The sequence below is a fragment of the Sphaerodactylus townsendi genome, linkage group LG14 (assembly GCF_021028975.2).
Source record: "Sphaerodactylus townsendi isolate TG3544 linkage group LG14, MPM_Stown_v2.3, whole genome shotgun sequence".
NCBI classification, from domain to species: Eukaryota; Metazoa; Chordata; class Lepidosauria; order Squamata; family Sphaerodactylidae; genus Sphaerodactylus; species Sphaerodactylus townsendi.
The window spans coordinates 23,438,245-23,458,965 of NC_059438.1; the positions used below are offsets into that span (position 1 = coordinate 23,438,245).

Below are 20,721 nucleotides of genomic sequence, written 5' to 3' on the forward strand. Positions count from 1 at the left end.
ACCCCTTCTACACATGCAGAATAATGCACTTTCAAACTTACTTTCGAGCTCTTTAACTAATGAATAGCAAAATCACTGCAAGCACAGTCTGAAATATTTAGCTCTGACCCTCAATGTGTGGAAGGGGCCACACACAGTGCTAAGTTAGCCTTCTCCTAGTCATTCAGTCTTGAGCTACACGAGGAGCATCTGGGACTGAATTCTCCAAAGTCTTTTGTTTTTTGCTTTAAAACTCAGGGTGCGGCGGGGGAAGAATCCAGATGTGTTGGAGCCAGGTAACCCTTTCCCCTGACTGCTTTCGCAATCCAAACTGCACACACCCTGAAGCCATTGTTTCAGCTGATTCATCGAAAGTTAACAATGTTTTGGAAGCTGTTGTGTACGTTTAGCAATTTATTGCAGGTTGCCTTGGAAATCAATAAAAAAGGAGTGTATGGCTGATTTCGCATGGGCCAAAGACAGCGGTGTGAAATCGGTGTGAAAATGGCGCAAAAGGGTTTAAAACGGTGTAAAAGGGTTTATACTGTTTTCACACCGTTTTCACACCGCTGTTTTTGGCCCATGAGGAATCAGCCTATGTTATCATGTAAATTAAAAACCCTAACCCCCAAACCCCTCCTCCTTCCCCCCTTGTCTATACACTGTCTTCAAGACCTGGTGCAAAAAACCTTTTGGTTGTGGTGGGGGAAGGCGGCTGCCCACATTGGGGGGAGGGGGGGGCAGAAAACTCAGATTTTACACCAGACTGCATTTTCCCCAGATACACCTCTGCGCATGTTTATGTCTTCTATGCAAGAAGAAATGAATCAGTAACAAGCATTATTAGTGATTTAGTTTCTTTAAATGGTCCCAAACAGTATTATAATTGCAGTGGGTTTTTTTCTTTATATACATGCCTAACCACCTTAAACTCATTCCTGGATTCTCTTTGGCTTTCCCCACTTTTTATATGTCTAGATCTATCTTTTGTGAAAATGAAGAAAACTTGTACCAACAGGCTACAATAATGATTTCAAAAAATTAGTTCTCCCACTGGAGTAGCAATTTACTTGTAAAAATTATCTAAAAATAATTTTACAAACAGTAACCAAATGTTTTGGAAAAATTGTTTACATTCTCCCATTGGAGTAATACATATAAACACAAGTTAGAACGGCACGGCAGGCCTTTAACAACTTCACGGTTGTTAAAGGCAGGTCAGGGTTTTTTCAAAGTACAATAATGGTTACAATCAGGGAGGACAACGCTCTGCAATTAGTTTATTCTTATGCCTCTCGAAACTTTCAATCTGCTCTCATCAGTATTTTCAGTTGATGCTTAAAAAAACCATGCCCCTGGCTTCTTTTGAAAAAGGAGACCTTTGATCCGTTTTATGGGAAATCCCGAGAACAGGCTGTACCCAAACAGACTGCCAGTTGGATGCAGGCAAGGCTGGTAACCCCAAAGCCACTCCCTACTGCCAAAAAGGTTATTATTTTTTTGTCAAGAACTGAGCAGGCACCATTGCTGCGGCAACACGATCCAAATAGAAAACAAATGCTTCTGACCCAAAGCTTCCTTTTCTTTTTTAAAAAAAAATCTGTTCTCCTCAGCTAAGAAGTTACTAAAAGAAGACTGTTTTCTCCTCCCATGCTCAACTGCTACAAACCGCAGCCTTGCAACTTAATCGTTTGTTTTGGCAGGATTCGGCTTTTCTGTTTATTATCTAATTTATCTATATTTGAATCTGCACGGGAAATGCAAGAACCCTAAGCTACAGACCTGAATAGTTTAGCCCAGAGGTGGGATCCAGCAGGTTCTCACAGGTTCCCGAGAGTAGGTTACTAATTATTTGTGTGTGCCGAGAGGGGGTTACTAATTGGTGATTTTGCCTTAGTGACGCCCCTCCTCTCAGCAGTAGCACGCAGAACTTGAATCAGTCTAGCAGGAGGTGCACCGGAACGCGTTGCAGCCTGCACCTGCGTGCATTCGTTTCCCGCCCAAGGACCGGCGCAGCGGCTGCGTCCTTGCCACAGCCCCGCCCAGGAATGCCCCGCCCCAGGAATGCCTGGCCACGCCCCCATCATGCCCCGCCCAGCCCCATTGGCGCTACGCCACAGTTTGAATCCCACCACCATGGGAACCTGTTACTAAAATTTTTGGATCCCACCACTGGTTTAGCCGCCTTCCTGTTTTTTTGCTAATACATCTGAACATATTGAATGGAAATCTCGCCACCGGTTGTCAACTGACTACACAGCTTGTATTGGTGTGTCCTTGTGCTTTTAATAGTAGCCACACTTGCAGGGAGTGACTGAAGGTAAGCTGTGGTTGTCTTTATATGACTGGCTCCGCCTCCAGCCGCTGCCATTGTGCGGCAGCCATTTTGTGTCCAAATTCCAAAAATGCTCACAAGCTCCAAAAGGTTGGAGACCCCGGCTTAACTCTTTACTTCTCGTGTGCATCATAAGCACATTCAAGTGCACAAATGGTTGATGGGTCAGTTTCTGGCCTCGGTTGACCCTTTGCCCCACTGCTACTTTGGGTTGCAAGTTCTTTGGACGCAGGAGCCTGCCGCTCTCCGATTGCAAACTCTAAAGAATCCTAGCATTGGAAGAGACCCCAAGGGCCATCCAGTCCAACCCCCTGCAATGCAGGAATACACAATCAAAGCACTCCTGACAGATGGCCGTCCAGCCTCTTTTTAAAAACCTCTGATGCTGATGATAGCAGTGAGAAAGAACGCTCTTGATGGATCTCTGTCTTACTATCAACATCTTTCTGTGTCGGCAGAGCTCTCTTGGGCAGGATGGACGTCACTTGAACCAGGAAATTGCCTGCTTTAAGCCTTTAATCCTCTTTAATGCACCACAGAGTTTTCTCTAGTATTTTGTTTTAAAAAACCCTCTCTGGTTTAGCCTGTTGGGGTGTGCACAGTGAGAAGAGGAGGTCATAAGTTGGGTGATATTTCTACGATTACATGCAGGATGATACAATGGGTCATCTCTAGGCCCCACCTGGAGGTTGGCAACTAAGCTACAACCACCCCAGCTCCTCATCTGTAAAATGGGAAACATAAATCCACAGAGGATTCTTATAGAAGAACAAGAGTTTGGATTTATATCCCCCCCTTTCTCTCCTGCAGGAGACTCAAAGGGGCTTACAATCTCCTTGCCCTTTCCCCCTCACAACAAACACCCTGTGAGGTAGGTGGGGCTGAGAGAGCTCCGAGAAGCTGTGACTAGCCCGAGGTCACCCAGCTGGCGTGTGTGGGAGTGTACAGGCTCATCTGAATTCCCCAGATAACCTCCACAGCTCAGGTGGCAGAGCTGGGAATCAAACCTGGTTCCTCCAGATTAGATACACAAGCTCTTAACCTCCTACGCCACTGCTGCTCCTATACATGTGCTTGGCTTGTTGGGGCTTTGAGTTGGGAGTAAGTTCCCCATAGACTCAGTGGATTTTACTTCTCTGTAAACACCAAGTCGGGATACTGCAGCAATAAGGGAATTATTATTAATAACTATAAACAGTAACAACTGCTATCTCAGAAACTTGACAGCCCAAAATCTTCCTGTATGAAACTTTAGTTGAAACTCTAGTTACACAGCAGAAGTAAAGTAATTCAGGCTGTTGACGTTTTTAAAAGAAAATATTTGAAATGGGCAGAAACTGGAAAAACACTGTCAGAGATACACATGCGTCAGACACTCTGTTATGTGCTACCATAGGAACCAGTGACTAGGCACGTCCTGTAGATCTGGGATTGCAGGATGAACAATAAAAAATGCCCCTGACCAAATGCAGAGTGATTTCCTGCCAAGAGGAGTGACCTTTTATCCAGTGGACAGTATGGCTTCAAAGCTGGCATTCCACTTTTCAGAAGTGATGATGCTGAGTAGTTAACATTTGTGGGGTCATTTGAAGTCGTGTCCCCTCTTGATCCACTGCAATGTTGCCCATTCCCACTTCTGAAAACCTCTCAGTATTGATGGTCCTTGGCGTTCAGGGTCAGTTGCAGAGAATGGGATCTGTTGCCACTAATTTCATTCCCTCTGGGGCAGATGTGCCTCTATAGCAGCAGTGGCGCAGGAGGTTAAGAGCTCGTGTATCTAATCTGGAGCAGCAGTGGCGTAGGAGGTTGAGAGCTCGTGTATCTAATCTGGAGGAACCGGGTTTGATTCCCAGCTCTGCCGCCTGAGCTGTGGAGGCTTATCTGGGGAATTCAGATTAGCCTGTACACTCCCACACACGCCAGGTGGGTGACCTTGGGCTAGTCACAGCTCTTCTGAGCTCTCTCAGCCCCACCCACCTCACAGGGTGTTTGTTGTGAGGGGGGAAGGGCAAGGAGATTGTCAGCCCCTTTGAGTCTCCTGCAGGAGAGAAAGGGGGGAAATAAATCCAAACTCTTCTTCTTCTTCTATATTACTGCAATATCATTGCCTGACAACCTTTCCAGCCACCGCTTTCTCTGGGCTCACAATTTGTAGGTAGATAGATAAACCTTTATTAGGCATAGAATCCATATAACAGCCAACATTGTCCAAACAAGTATCCCATATATGAGAACCATCGCAGGTAATCATTTCAAAGTTTCTATAAGGAACCTAGCTACAAAAGTTAAAATCTCAGAGGCGGAATTGTTTAGTAGAAACGTAATCTTCCCCACAGCAGAGTATTCATGAAAGATTACAGGACAAAGAGCAAAAAAGTCTGGTCCTAGATCCCTCGTATTTGGGGCAGTCGAGCAATATACGTTCCATGGTTTGAATCGCTGTAATACAATGAGGACAATTTGTAAATAAGTGATTGTGAGCTCTAATACTCCAACCAGCTTTGAAGAGAAGAATTTCAATGCTCTGCAGCTGCAAATGGGGGAAAGGTACTGAATGTTGAAAATGTTGGTCCAGATTCTTCTCTTATTTCTAATTTTCCACTTTTGATGGCTGCTGGAAATTCTCTCCTTCTGTCTTCCGCTTCCTTTTTAAAAAACTTCAATTTCAGCTTAAATTCCTGGCTTTTACCGTGGATTTTACCCAGGTGTAAGGAACATGCTCTTGGTTTTCTCAAAAGTATGCATTTATTTACTTCATTTGTGAGGTGCATTAGGTTGGCGGTGTGTGTGTGTATGACTTGGCCCAAGGTCACCCAGCACACTTCCATGACAGAGTAGGGCAGGGGTGGGCAATTATTTTTTCCATGGGGCCACATAAGAAACAGAAAATATTGTGGAGGGCCGGGCCAAAAGGCTGAACTCAATTCTGCATAATAGGGGCTGAAAAATGACAGACAGGTGCACAGATCAACTTGGAATCAGTGGCAACAGTTCTGCATACAACACTATTTGGCACACAGAATCACAGGCTTAACCTACCTGCATAGTTGTCCACTGTGACAATCAAGCAAGTGGGGAGACTTAAGTCCCTTGACCTACTTTTTTCATCGACTGGTGCTTTTGAAAGCCCTGCAGAAGCCGTTTGCCTTGGTTGCCGGCTTCTGCGGGGCTTTCAAAAGCACCTTGCTCCCCAGCAAGGCAGGGGGACCAGTCAGGGTCATCAAGTGGGCCAGATGTGGCCCGTGGGCCTTATAATGCCCAGGTCTGGAGTAGGGATTCAAATCCAGGTCCGTTAGATTCCAATCCTCCTTGAGTGAGAAAGGTGGGCTATAAATCGAGTAAAATATATATTCCTAATAAAGATCTCTGAATCTGAAAAGAGTAAAATACAATAACGATGCCATTTCAACCAAACCTGGTCATAGATATAGATACTTACATGAAGCATACCTGTTTTTATAAGCATACATGGACAGGCTACACGGTCTTACAGACGCTGGACGCTGACTCCAGACGGCCTTCAGCCATTTGCTGGAACATACTAGATCCAATGCCTTTTTGCTTGCGAGAAATACCATTTTGGGACAGCACCAACTCTCGCACTGAATCCGTAGCCCAAGGAGCAAGCCTTCTAGCTCCAGAGAGCCGGAATGGCGAGCCACGAACAATCAGACTTAAAATAACCCAGGACAACCCAGTTCTGTTTATGACCCATTCTGTCCACAGAGGGGAACACCCTTTCAAAAAACTAAACAAATAGTTAAATTTCAACCCGTCCTTCAACAGGATTCTCATTGGTCATAAGTTTTGGTGGAAGGGCTGGGCTGGTTAGCTGATGCCCACCTCCCCTTTCTTCTGATCTTTTTTCCCGTGTGGATTTGGCTCTGACAAAGCCCCAGCTTCTCAGAGAAGGACAGTTTCTCTCCGTCGATGCCAGAGCAGCTTTGGAATCCTAAGTCTTGCTGTAATGTTTTTGTATAGCAAATTGAACAAAAAAAACTTTAAAAATCATTGTATTGTCGAAGGCTTTCACAGCTGGATTCAACTGGTTCTGGAGGGTTTTCCGGGCTGTGTGGCCGTGGTCTGGTGGATCTTGTTCCTAACGTTTCGCCTGCATCTGTGGCTGGCATCTTCAGAGGTGTATCACAGAGAAAAGTCTGTTTTCACACTGTGTCTAAGTGAGAAGGGAAAGTTTAGTGGGGTATATTGTCCATGTCCCAGGGTGGGGAACCAATCATTAACTGTTTGGGTGGGACTTGCTATGCAAAGGTGTGGTTGAGTGCATTGTATTGCGGGTGGGGTCATCAGTCTATTTTTTAAGTACTGGGAGCCAGGCCCTTCTCACTTAGACACAGTGGGAAACAGACTCTTCTCTGTGATACACCTCTGAAGATGCCAGCCACAGATGCAGGCGAAACGTTAGGAACAAGATCCACCAGACCACGGCCACACAGCCCGGAAAACCCTCCAGAACCAGTTTTAAAATCATGTTTCTTTTGCTTTTCAAGCCAAGTAGTTTGCCGAGGGCCAGAAACGGATACACCAAAACGATTTAATAGACCCGTCGTAGTGTGGACGGTGGGCAACGTTCATTAGCGGATGGTTTCTGGGTGTGGTGCCTACTGTCCGTATTTTATTTATATTCTCCCTCACATGGAGCTTTCTGAAGCCGCCCAGTTTTGCTTCAGCTATACCTGGTAAACACCCCAAAACACATGAAGCTGAATGGGACCCTTGGTTTATTAGGACCGGTATTGTCTACTGAGATTGGCAGCAACTCTCCAGGCTGCAGCGGTTCTCAACCTTCCTAATGCCGCGACCCTTTAATACAGTTCCTCATGTTGTGGTGACTGCCAGCCCTAACATTGATCCATTTTACAGATGGAGAACACTGATGCAGAGAGTTTTAGGCGACCCCTGTGAAAGGGTCGTTCGACCCCCAAAGGGGTCCCGACCCACAGGTTGAGAACCACTGCTCCAGGGTCTCAGGCGGAGGTCTTTCAAACCACCTACTGCCAGAATCTGATCCTTTTAGATGAAGCTGCCGGGGATCGAACTGGGGACCTTTTGCATGCAAAGCAGAGGCATTTCTGCTGAGCCACAGCCCCTCCCATAGTCCTTCTAGAGACAGCTCCAGTGGTGGGATCCAAAAGTTTTAGTAACAGGTTCCCATGGTGGTGGGATTCAAACTGTGGCGTAGCGTCAATGGGGCTGGGCGAGGAATGACGGGGGCGTGGCCAGGCATTCCGGGGGCAGGGCATTCCTGGGCGGGGCCGTGGCAAGGACGCAGCCGCTGTGCCGGTCCTTGGGCGTGAAACGAATGCATGCAGGCGCAGGCTGCCACGCACGCCGGTGCACCTCCTGCTAGACTGCTTCCAGTTCTGCGCGCTACTGCTGAGAGGAGGGGCACAACTAAGGCAAAAATCACATGGCAAAATCACCCATTAGTAACCCCCTCTCGGCACACACAAATAATTAGTAATCTACTCTCGGGAACCTGTGAGAACCTGCTGGATCCCACCTCTGGGCGGCTCGTTGCCGCAGGCTCTGCTGAATTCAAAAGACTGACTGTGTCCTCATTAGAAGCCACAGCCCGTCTTAAACCAAGGCCAGCAAACCGTTGGAGCCTTGAGAGAGCTTTTTAGGCTAAAGGTGGAAGGTGCAACCAGGGCACTTTGGCAGAGCCTGTTGGAGACTGGCAGCTTTGCCGAGTCGTGTCAGGCGACGGGGAAAAATCCTCTGATGGGTTTTGCCCACGCGTCAGTGATTTCCAAGTCTGTAATATTATATCCAGGAAGATTAAAACCTTCTCCCACTAGCTTCTGGATATTGTGATTTCTCACGTTCCTTAATTTTGTCCTGTAGAGATCAACATGTTTGTTCAATGTAAACAGTAGAAGGGGCTTGGACAGATTTATGGAGGAGAAGTCGATTTATGGCTACCAATCTTGATCCTCTTTGATCTGAGATTGCAAATGCCTTAACAGACCAGGTGATCGGGAACAGCAGCAGCAGCAGCAGGCCATTGCTTTCACATCCTGCATGTGAGCTCCCAAAGGCACCTGGTGGGCCACTGCGAGTAGCAGAGAGCTGGACTAGATGGACTCCGGTCTGATCCAGCTGGCTTGTTCTTATGTTCTTATGACAGTGCTGATGTATCTGGACTCTCCAGGGTTGCCATGGGATCAACAGAGCTTCTGTGGGTGATGTGCTTGGAGCCCTCTACAATTGCTATATGAAAGCCGGACTTATTAGCTTGCTAATCTCCCAGTTGCTATTTGGACTGCAGAAACAGCCTATTCTACAGAAGATGGCTAAAGAGGGCGAGTATCTACTATTTTCTACTATTTTGATCACTCTTCATGCAGCACAACCTTTGTGCTGGGGTACAAATAGTTGCAGAACTGTGTGCACAGGTGGTTAATTTTTACCCTAAATTATACACAGCAGCTTTTAAATTTGCCTTTGAACAAAAAGGCAACCTAAACTGGTGAAGGCTCTAGAAGGAATCAAGTATTCAGTTCACATGTTGATGCAACAATAATAATAACTGATATGTGTCCCCTGGAAATCAGTTAAGAATCTGGGAGATTTCAAGGCCTCACCTGGAGGCTGGAAACCCTAAAAAGACATCCCGATAATGGCTCCCTCTGACTTGTTCTCACCTACAGGGTAATCCTACAACAGGTGCCTTTAAGATCAAGGCCCGAAACAGCTTTTTCCTCACCCTTTTTTGTGTTTTAACATCCAGCACGATTAGCAGTTCTGGAAAAGTGGGAAACTTGCGCGTGGCTTTTGTTTGATTAAGTTGCTTAAAGTCTCTTTGATTTAAGCACATTTTTGTCTCGTTTTCTAACTCTGCAACAATTGCGCCCCCGCGTGGAATGAGAGAGGCACTGCAGCAACATCTCTCTTGGAAGCCGCCACGCGCCGCACCCAGGCTAACTACATTTCCCAGCATGCCTCAACCCCGAAACTTCTTTTTCCTTTGAACTACATCTCCCAGTGTACCCAGAGAACGGCCAGAGTCTGGAGGAGGCCGGCGCGCGCAAAGCCCCCTGGGATTCGTAGTATCGGGGCTCAGGTACCGGGTCTGGATTGGTCGGCACGAAGGGACTGGAAGGAAGCGGTCGGCCGGCGACAGGGTACTCCTCTCTGCGCCTGCGCAGCCTCTCGAGGCAGCAGACGGCGGAGCGTCGCCGCGCCTGCGCACTAGCGAATCCAGAGGATCTCTCGCGAGGAAGGACGCCATTATCGCAGCCGCCCGACCAAACACCACGAGAATTCGGCAAGGCAAACGGTAACCTCGCTTCCCCCGCGGATGGTCGGCTCGGGTCGAGCTCCTCGGCCGGGGCTCCCGGAGGGCTCCGGCGCGGCTCCCTCACGACGACAAAGCCCCGCTCGGGTTTCCTGAGCGCGGCTGGGCCGCCCGCCGGGCGGGGGAGGCGAGGGGCGGGGCTTCTGAATCTCGCCCCGCCCCTCTCGCTCCCCTCTCTCTCTCTCTGTGCGGGAGGGGCAGGAGGCGCCCGGCAGGGGCCGTGGTGCGCAGGCGCGGCCTCCCTATTGACACCATAGGGGTTCATGTCAACTACTAATGAATAATCAGTCGCTTGTTTAGTTTAACTATCTGACTGAAGGTTGGTTTTTGACGTTTCAGGCGGCTTTCAGTTCTAAATTGTGCTGGGGAGGGGGAATTTTTTTGATTTGTATCCTTCCCTTTACTACAGTCTCAGAGTGGGTTGCAGTGAAAGCCATAGTAAAAGTCCATACAATAAAAACCAATCCTAAAACGCTAAAGCAACCAAAGCTCCAAACCCCCCCCCCCAAAGAGAGGAGTGTACAGGACACCTCGAGGCCCCCCATCCCAGTGGGGAGGGTCAGCCACACGCCCAAGTGAAGGGGACAGTCTTTACCAGATTCTGAAACTCTAGGCGAGTAGGCGCATGGTGGTGATGGTGGTGGTGGGGCTTCCATATTGCATGGCCCACTGTTGAGAAGGCCCTCCAAACTTCCTCTCCCGCCTCACCTCCCAAGAGGGTGGGACAACCAGACGGACCCCCCTTCTGATCTCAGTGCCTGGGCAGGAATATATGGGCGGCTCCATACTCTCAAGTACCCAAGACCAATGCCATTTAGGGCTTTATAGAGGTTAGTACCAGCACTTTGAATTGGACCTGATAGCACATCGAAAGCCAATAAAGACTCCTCAAAAATGGGGTGCTATGGTCCTGGCCCAAGGCAGCGGTCAGCCATATTCTGCACTAGCTCAGGCGTCTGTTACAATAATACAGTCTGGTTAATAAATTAAACATCATTTTTGGAAAAAAAACCTCCATAGTTTATTTTATTTTAAGGATCTATTAAAAATTGCTGTTCATAATGAAGTAATGATTTACTTAATTTATTGTTAGGTTTTTCCCCTACAGCATTCCTCTCACAAGGAGCCCATTGTGGCTTCTGTGGTGTTTCATCTTACTCTGCTCATGGTAGTGCTGAAAAGCAGCTTACAGTTGTAAGAAACTGCAATACAAAATGAAAATAAATTAAAAGGAACCAAATTTGTTATTTTAAAAGACCTTCAGCAGGTTGTGAAATTTAAGCATGTATCATTAGTGAGCATCGATTTTTAAAAAGTCCTGTCCTTATTCTAACAATCACCTGTGGTCCCTTGTCCCTCTGTCTCCCAGACATAACTGATTAATATTTTTACAAGTAGAAAAATACAGCTGGGCAGAGAAAACCAGTTAAGATTAAAACATCACTTACAAACAAGCAGACCTCCAAGATCATCTAGTCCAGTCACCTTCACAGTGCAGGAAATTCACTACCCCCCACCCCAGTGACTCCTGCTCCATGCCTAGAAGATGGCAAAAAACTGCTATGATTCCTGGCCTGGAGGAAAATTTGCTGTCCCCAAAGTGGTGATTGGTGTTATCTTGGGCATGTGACCCCCTCCCGCCTTCCTATTAGCTGCAAGATGCATCAAACTTATAGCACGAGAGGGCAGCTTGTCTGCCACATTTCTCAAATGTGTGCAGTTTTAGTCCTTTATGATACCACACAGGCAATTTTGTATGTCTGCGTAGAGAGGTTGTGCCTGGTGGCTTGTGTATGTTTCTTAAGGGGTTAGAGTTGCATGTAAAGGACCTGTTTTGTTTGTTTATTTGTTCATGCAGCAGAACCATCTGTGTATGTTGTGCTTGACTTCGTAACATCAGAAAAAGTTAGGTCCCTTTCCCTACTTGGGGAGAAAGAGGAAGGCATTGTGTTATTCTTAAGTATGTGGTCAATGTCTTTGTATGTAAACTTAGTAACTGAGGCCCCTTCCGCACACGCAAAATAATGCGTTTTCAAACCACTTTCACAACTGTTTGCAAGTGGATTTTGCCATTCCGCACAGCTTCAAAGAGCACTGAAAGCAGTTTGAAAGTGCATTATTCTGCATGTGCGGAATGAGCCAAAGATAGTAGGTGAAGAAACAGGAAGGGTCATCTTTATTAACTTGGAGTGGAAAAAAAGATTAGGCATATGGCTAAAGTGTTGAAATGATGTTTTGGAAGTGTGAGCGAGTAAGCTCTTGGCAGCATAAAAACAGTAACTTCATCTAGCATTTGGAGATATTTGAGATGGCAGAAGACTGTGAAGCAGGGCTGGTGTATTTTGGAGCTCCTCATTCTTTGTCTTTCTGTGGACTGAATTGCGATCCACAGGATAGGTGCTCAGCCCTCTTTCTTGGTCCCTGCTTTTCTGCTGCAAGAGAGCACTAGAAGGAGAAATCCCATCTTTGTTGAGATCTTCCTCTGATCGGCTGTAGTGAACTACCAGCACTGGGCCAGGGTCATCCTTTTCCCAGTTCATTGCCTTGATCTTCATATAATAAAAATTATTTTGTACCTAATAGTAAGCATCATCTTTTGATCTCATGTGTCTTTCATATGACTTTTAATTGGTAAAGTGTTATAATTTGTTTCATTTATATGCCGCCCTTCTCCTCATGGACTCACTATTCTTTTCAAAGATGGTAATTATTGTAATTGAGACTCATGAAGTTACAGAACAAAAGCAGTGTTTAATTTAAAAAAATAACATCTTCCTGCTGTTAACTGGCATCCTGGTTTGAAAGAGAAGCAGCAACCGCTGGTGTATCTGCTCCATCAAGAAAGATGACAAACTTCATTATCCTTCATATGATGGGTTGTTTTCTGTAGTATTCTAAAAATACCTGCATATTTAAACTCTGTCTAAATATTTCAAGTAATTTGACTTGCGGAAATGTTAACTGCTGAAAAATACTACTTTCTCCTTTGCTGTGTGAATGTCTAAACATTTGGTCAAAAAGTGTGGGCAGAGATAAACAATTGGTCCCCTGCCAAGCCTCCCAGTTCTGTGCTACTTGGAGTCATGAAACAAGCACCGTGTTTGTTCCTGGTCATTTACAGGCGTTATATATGTGGAAGCTGTTAGCCCTGGAGTCTAAAGGGCTAACAGGGGAATACACAGTCACAGGAGGTGCTTCAAAAATAGCAAACAAGCAGCTAATTGTCATGTAGAAAGTGGGAACTGGGCGGCTGTAACATCTGGCCATGCAGTGAAGAGAAACTTGCTGCCTATCTGCATTTGAACACGGAAACTGGGGAGTGGTAAGAGGATAGATGCCACATACTACTGACTTCCTTTCTGCTTGCATGCTCTCAGTGTTAAGCTGACAATATTCACACTTGCAGCTGATGATTTGGTGGAGGTTGCTATGATGAAACAACAGTTTTCATTTGTGTAAATAAAGGATTAGCTACACCTCTTGTACTTTATATCCACCTGTTATATCTGCATGTACAGGCCACTGTTTGTGTATTCAGAACTCTGCACTCCATAGTGCAGCTGGTTCTGACAAACCCAGAAAAGTCTGTGTTCACGTACCCTGGATACAGCTCTTCCTCTGTTCATGCTGAGGCTCTTTCAAGTGGCATAATGTTTTATTCATCCTCTGAACATATAAACAATTCAACAAAATATTGCTACCTCCATCCTCCTCCCAATTATTTATTTGTTGCCAGGACTGTGCTAGGCACTGTATGGGATATCAGAAAGGCATATCTGCTGCCCAGAGTGCTTGCAGGCTACAAACAGACTCAAGGAATATGCGGGCTTGTTCATACACAAACTTGAGAAGGGCCTGTGGTTTCCCCTTAGCTACCATCCTGGCACCTTTTTGGCTAGCTCACTGAATAGTCCTAGGAAAAGGTGGTTGTACATTTAACTTAAGCACAGATGCACAGAGCACTTGAGGTTTTGCAGGTGTTGCATCTCATTCTTCAGTATTCAGGGGTTTGTAGTGAAGGCAGTCAGCAGAGCAGCTGACCTGCTCACTTTAATGTATTCTGCTTTGGAACTTAGCTTCTGGCACCTTCTCTTTGACCAATAATATGTGCTTCCAGAGGCCAGGTTTGTGTGCTGTTCTTCCGTTTCTTGCATTTCTGTACAGTGTGGAATGCAGACACAAAGGCCTCTGCTAGCTAGCAGGAATCATGTGCTATTTTGATTTCTGCATAGGACTGAAATGGATTTGCTGTTTTATAGAGTAACAAAAACAGGGCACATGTGTTGTTGCCTGAAAGGCTAAGCAGTGAAGGCAAAGAGCTAGTTCTGGTTAACATGTCATGCAAGAGAAGAAATAGAGGTGGCAGAGACCTGGGGTGGTTGAATGGATTTACCACTTAAGACTGCATATGGAGTATCACATGTTGGGATCTGATTAGAAAACCGACACAGCTATCATACAGAGGGGATGAACTCTTTCTCCCTCCTGATGCTAGTTTTCTGCTTGCCTGGAGCTTTTGACAAGAAGGAACATTCAGTATTGAAATTCACCACCTACATTCTGAATATGTAGCAGTCCGTTCAACTACCTCATTCTACCAGTCCCTATGCCCCCACAGTACTACTGATCCAAATCAGGAAAATGGCGCAGGAAAAAGCTCTTCCTCCAAGGAATAAGAAAGGAGCCCCCTGCACGCCAGACGCTATGGTGCCGTTAAAGGAATTCTCTGTGTTATCACCCTGGCCTTCCTTGGCAATCTCCCATCCAGGTTCTAACCAGGAACAATCTTGCTTAACCTTCAAGATCTGACAAGATTGAGCTAGTTTGGGAACATGGAATAATTGATTGGGTGGGGCTGTTACAGTGTGCTACTCATAGCAAACAGAAGGATTTACATCCCCAAGAGCCAACTTCCAATACTTGTGAACAATAAGCAATTGAGAGAACATCTGCCATTTTTGAGCACCAAGCTCACATTTTAAATATCTGGGGTGATCCAGGATGTGTTTCACACATTTTTTTCAGCCTGTGTGTGCCAAGAACCGTGAAATAGACTTTCATTCTAGAACAGGGTTAGGGAACCTGCGGCTCTCCAGATGTTCAGGAACTACAATTCCCATCAGCCCCTACCAGCATGGCCAATTGGCCATGCTGACAGAGGCTGATGGGAATTGTAGTTCCTGAACATCTGGAGAGCTGCAGGTTCCCTACCCCTGTTCTAGAAAGAAGAAAGGCAGGATAGAAACATTTCAGTTATATTGAATGAGAGAGGATAATTTTTTTAAAAAAAAGCCCTAATGATGAGGGTGTTGTGGGTTTTCTGGGTTGTATGGCCGTATTCCAGTAGCATTTTCTCCTAAGGTTTCGCCTGCATCTGTGGCTGGCATCTTCAGAGGATCTGATGGTAGTTAAGCAAGTACTTGCCTTACTACCGTCAGTTCCATTGAAGATGCCAGCCACAGATGCAGGCAAAACATCAGGAGAAAATGCTACTGGAATTTGGCCATACAACCCAGAAAACCCACAACACCCTAGTGATTCTGGCCGTGAAAGCCTTCGACAATATGCTTCCTCTAGTACCCTCCTCACCTACCAGTTGTGGTAATGCTAGATTTCTACATGTCAAGTTTCTCTGCAGTTTTCGGGAGAGGCTGACCCAGCTGGCGCTTCTTTTTCCAACTGGAATCCTTTTGAGGTTTTGCTTCCTGGCTAACTCTGGCTTTAAAAGTGGCGCCTCAGGCCCCTCGGTGGGGCTGACATGTCTCCCGCTTACCATGTGGTTGACCTCCTCTTACTCATCGGCTGCTTCTTATTATGTTATTCTTCTTAATCAATGTTACAGTACATTGACATATGATGTAATTGGTTAGGGAGCAGTGGGCTAGCCCGAGATGGCTCAGATGTAGCTGCCAACGGAGCCAGAGGTGGGAGTCAAATTTGAGGTTTATAAAGTTAGAACAAATCGCAGAGGGGAAGTCTTGTGAAAGAGTGTTGTTAGCTCCTCACGTCAGAGTTGGACACAGGGACAACAGGCTACCAAAGGATGGAAGTGCCCGAGGAAGGAAAACTAGTTGCCGTGACAACTCTGTGTTAAAATTTTCATAACTTTTCACTAGATTTATGAGCTTGAACTTGTCCAGATGTTTTAAAATATTGGCAAGGGATGTGTGTTTTGGAGAGAAATTACTACAGCACCAAAGACATGTTTGATAGAGGAAAAATGAATCGGAAGGTGATCGGAACAGCCAAATATTACACTTCAAATATTGGGGGGAAAAGTTTACAAGTGTCTCCATTAGAATGAGTGACAGGCTTTAAGTGCACATTTTTGGACAAAGGTGTTGAAATGTTTGGGTTCAAGTGTTGGCATTGCTTTATTCTAGCTAGACAAAATGTTTTTACAGTTTAGTTTGTAAAGTGAGAGAGCTGTTGAGACAAAAATTGTTGGAGAATATTTCCAGTCCCTCAATGCTGGTCAAACAATTAGTGCCAAACTAGATGTTACAGCATCCAGATCTGATCCGTAGACGCTGCCATTTTAGAGCTAAACCCAGCCCATATAAAAATGCCTTAAGAGCTAAATACTGGTTGGGTTTACAGTGTGTGTGTGTGTGTGGGGGGGGGGGGGTCCAGAAGCTCTTGCCTCCTTCACATCTTTTCAAATCACCAAGAGGACACAAACACAAAATTGCCTAGTCCCACCATGCTGTAGCCCTGATTAAGATTGCACTCTTCCTGCATTTTTAAATGTCTGAAGTTCACCTCTAAATTGGTGGTATCCATGGGTCAGACCTGTGGGCACTGTAACATGTAGTTTGGCCTTCAGTGTAAGCCAGCATGGTTTAGTGGTTAAGAGCAGGTGCACTCTAATCTGGGGAGCCGGGTTTGATTCCCCACTCTACCACTTCAGTTATGGAAGCTTATCTGGTGAATCAGATTAGATTGTGCACTCCAACACATGCCAGCTGGATAACCTCGGGCTAGTCACAGTTCTTTGGAGCTCTCTCAGCCCCATCTACCTCACAAGGTGTCTGTTGTGAAGAGAGGAAGGGAAAGGAGCTTGTAAGCCCCTTTGAGTCTCGTTACAGGAGAGAAAGGGGGGATATAAATCCAAACTCCTCCTCCTCCTCCTCCTCCTCCTCCTCCTCCTCCTTCGTCTTTTCTTCTTCTTCTTCTTCTTCTTCTTCTTCTTCTTCTTCTTCTTCTTCTTCTTCTTCTTCTTCTTCTTCTTCTTCTTCTTCTTCTTCTTCTTCTTCTTCTTCTTCTTCTTCTTCTTCTTCTTCACTACAGTGGAAGCCTCTGTGGTATCCATGGGCAACAGGTTAAGTATCATTAGATTTATTTTTTATGAAATTTACACATGAATTTGATTTCTTACTGGGGAAAGACGATTAAAAGTAAGAAAAACAAGATTTTGACTAATTCTGTCCTTTTTAAATGCGCGGGTTGAAAGATTCCTTTCTTCAAGCACAGGGCTGGGCTTTCAATAGTGTTTGCAGTTAGTGACATTATGAAACAGTAATCCTAGTGCAGCTGTTTTATTATGTTAAGACTGGCCAGTTCCCAGGACTTCTGAGAAATGGCAAACTTAATTTGCCAGAATGATAGAAATGGCAACCACATGCCCCAAATCTCCTGCCAGGTTTCTCGGGCACCTCGCCACAGTGAATGCAATCATTGTAGTTTTCACGGTGATCCGAATTTCAAATGAATCTCTCTTGGCAGCAGAAGTGTTTTGAGTAAACAGCTCCGATACCGTGTGGTGTCCTCGTTGGGAAGAATTCAGAGTGCATACTTTTTGCAATGAGCAGCTGCTGCCTTGGCTGGCCTGCAGGCCTCGCTAGCACAGCGGCGTGTGCATCTGAGTTGCGCTCCACCTGCCTCTTTTAATTGCATTCCTATATTCAAGCGGAAGACAGGAAAAAGGAGAAACGGTCATGCGTAGCTGGTTTTGATTCAGCACTGAGGGTTAATGATAAATAGCCATTTCCCCTGGCAACCTTGGGGTTTATCCAGCCAGTATCCTTTTCTCTAGGTATTAAAAAAAACCCTAGGCTGCTTGCCCTTGCCTGTCTTTTCCCCTTCTTTCTCTGACTGTGGGAAATACAGATGTGGATTGCTCCAGTGATTTTAATTCAGCTTTTGGAGTCTAGAGATTTCCTTTAATAAGATCTCTAACAATCCCTGACAGGGAACTCCGGGGGGACGGTGCTGAAAAATGTTTGGCTGTAGAGCCAGAGCGGAGGGCTGCGACTGGAACTGAATCTTGCAGGAGCCGAACTGTGGGATCTCTGGGGACCAGAGATTGAAACCTGATTTAGTTCAAACCCGAGCAGCTTCCAAATCTCATTTTGTGCTGACAAAGAGAACCTGTAAGAATCCGTCGTTTCTTAGGCGGAGTTATTTAATCTTCTTTGGTATGACTTACAGTACAAACAAAAAGTCAACCCTAAATTAGGCTGCTAAAAACTGAGGGCAGAATCCTGCTAAGTGTCAGCACTTCGGAGTCCGATTGATTTTCATGTGCTCAACTTTGTCTTTCACGTTGAAATTACTGGAGGCTAAAGACTCCTTAAAAGTGACTTGGATTGTGTCCTTACGTGCGAACAATGAAACATAATAATCCCCAAAATGGATCCTTTGCACCATTCATCACGTTCATTCAAAGTCACACCCCAAGGAGTGCATTGCAGCGCTCCTAAAAGAGCCTTGGGCTTTCATGTATTGCAGAGGTGGTGGCCACCATCTCTCTGGGTCCTTGCCCACAGACAAAATAGTCAAGAGGAACTCATAGACTACCAGGGATCTTAAAGGGTTGCAGGGAGCAATCTCAGAGGTTTTAGTAGAGTGTGACTGTGCTTGAGACTACATTGGATGTGCTTGCAATGAGAGTGGTTGAAAAGTGATAAAAAGACACATTTCCCTCTGTGCCCACCCTCATTCAGTGTGTACTTATGAATAAGAGGGACATAAAATGAAGAGACCCCAGGCCTAGAGCCTGTGCAGCAGCTGAAAGGAAGAGTGATGTATTTGCTCTCCAGAGGTTCTCTCAGAAAGGACTGTCGTTGGATGTCTCTGCCATGTTAACATGAGTGGGGCCAGCGGAGGTTGTTTTGCTCTAGGGAGGGCATTTCACAATCATAGCACTCTTTGGGGGCCTTCTTATGTCTAGCCTTGTACCATTCTTTAAAGGTAGGAGGGCAACCCACTGGAAGGGACATCGGAGGAGAGTGCCCAAGCTGGCATGTAGGAGCGAAGTTGATTTTTCTTTAGCATTTGGTGACTGGAGGGGTTGTGTCATCTCGTTACCTGGCTTTTCTTGCTGTCAGAGATGGCGTCTGCAGCTAAAAGCCACATCGTAAGGATCAATTGGGTGTTTTCCACCAGAAGAGTATGTCCTTTGCAGTATTTTTTGAAGAACCTCATACATTGTCTGAAATGTGGCATGTAGACCCAGAGCGTCATTCTAACCACAGTTTTGTCTTGTGTTGTTTTTCAGATTTAGATTTGCATGCCTTGACACCTCATTGCTGCTGCCTGAATCTGAATGATGACAGAGCAGGATTTAGCCGACGTGGTTCAGATTGCTGTGGAGGACCTGAATCCAGATCACCCAGGTATGCTGGTGAAGAGACACACAAATGGGAGAAGCAATAGAAACAGGGTTATGTGCCAGAGCTGGCTGTGCGTGTATTTGTACGGTAACAAGACAGATAGGATAGGACAGGGGTCTGCAACCTGCGGCTGTCCAGATGTTCATGGACTACAATTCCCATCAGCCCCTGCCAGCGTGGCCAATTGGAAGTGGTCCCCCTGGCATAGGAAGTGGTCTAAAGAATGCACTCCCCTCGGAGCCCGTTAAAAGAGAGCTGGCCTTGCCGCCTTCTCCTCCCAGCCTCTGCCTCTCTGGTGTTCTTTTTCTACTGGTTTGCACTGAGATCCAGGAGTATCTGTCGAGGGCCCTTATGGCGTTGGAACAGGGCCCTCGAGGCTGTAGTGCTGGCAATGATGAGAAGATGGGGAAAGCAGTGATGGAAGGGGTGGGCCAGGCAAAGAGGGTTGGTGGGCCCAGGTAGCCCATAAGCTCCCCTGATTTAGGGGGATGGAGGTTTGTGTTTCTTCTCGAGCCTTCAGGCAGGGGGGAGCTCTGCTTGCGATAGCCCCGTTCTCAAGCTCCGTCTCTTCCTGGCGTATGATTCAGGCTCTGTCTACTTCAGTGGTTCTCAACCTTCCTAATGCCGTGACCCTTTAATACAGTTCCTCATGTTGTGGTGACCCCCAACCCTAACATTTATCCATTTTACAGATGGAGAACACTGATGCAGAGAGTCTTAGGCGACCCCTGTGAAAGGGTAGTTCAAGCCCCAAAGGGGTCCCGACCCACAGGTTGAGAACCACTGGTCTACTTTGTCGCTTCCATATTAGCCTTTCTCATTTGTTGGCATTTACTGAATGATTGAGAATTGTTTGCTGTGTTTTTGGTTTTTTTGCAGTTGTGCTGGAAAATCACGAAGTGGCAGATGAAGATGTCGATCCACCTTTAAAGCGCCCCCGGATAGAGATTAACTGCCAAGATCCCTCAATTAAGGTTGTGTTGGACCCCTTCCCTTTTCCTGATTTGCAGTTGGGGGGAAAAGAATTGGCTTCTCTTATAGTCTCAGGACCTTCAGACTGGCCGGCTTGGAGACTTCAGATGGCACGACTGATGCTCTCTGGGTGCTGTTCTGGGGAGAAAGATCGAGCGTGCTTTCCTGTGGTAATCAGGCCAGCTTGAATCTGGGTTTTTAGTAGATGGAATTGAGGTTGCAAGTAACCGTTTGTTTCTGCAGCAGTGATTAGCAGATGCTGCTATTCCTTAACCTTGAGAAGCAAGCACATCCTAATGTTGACTGGACCACCTATAAACTAAGCCCCAGTACCAATGTTGGAAGAAGAGTCTTGACTAAAAAGCCCGACTAATTCTGTTAAGTAGCTAACTGGGGCAATGTGTTGGTTTTCTTCCTTTCTGACCATGAATGACTTCAGTTGGACTTACAGTGCAATCCTAAAATAACACCTTTTCCCAGAGTTAGCCACACTAAAGAGACCC

General features: G+C 46.0%; 1 protein-coding gene across 3 annotated transcripts in view; it reads left to right on the forward strand.

The window, feature by feature from the left end:
• Nucleotides 1-9,516: 9,516 nt before the first annotated feature.
• The window catches only part of LOC125443776 (BTG3 associated nuclear protein), a 172,179-nt gene continuing 160,974 nt past the window's right edge, over nucleotides 9,517-20,721 (forward strand). For 2 of the 3 annotated variants that reach the window (XM_048516084.1, XM_048516086.1), the window contains exons 1-3: nucleotides 9,517-9,614; nucleotides 19,132-19,249; nucleotides 20,126-20,220. In XM_048516084.1, the coding sequence (XP_048372041.1) occupies nucleotides 19,180-19,249; nucleotides 20,126-20,220 (165 nt within the window). In that variant the 5' untranslated portion in view covers nucleotides 9,517-9,614; nucleotides 19,132-19,179. The remainder of the gene's footprint in view (nucleotides 9,615-19,131; nucleotides 19,250-20,125; nucleotides 20,221-20,721) is intronic. The other variant, XM_048516085.1, reaches the window with a different exon arrangement.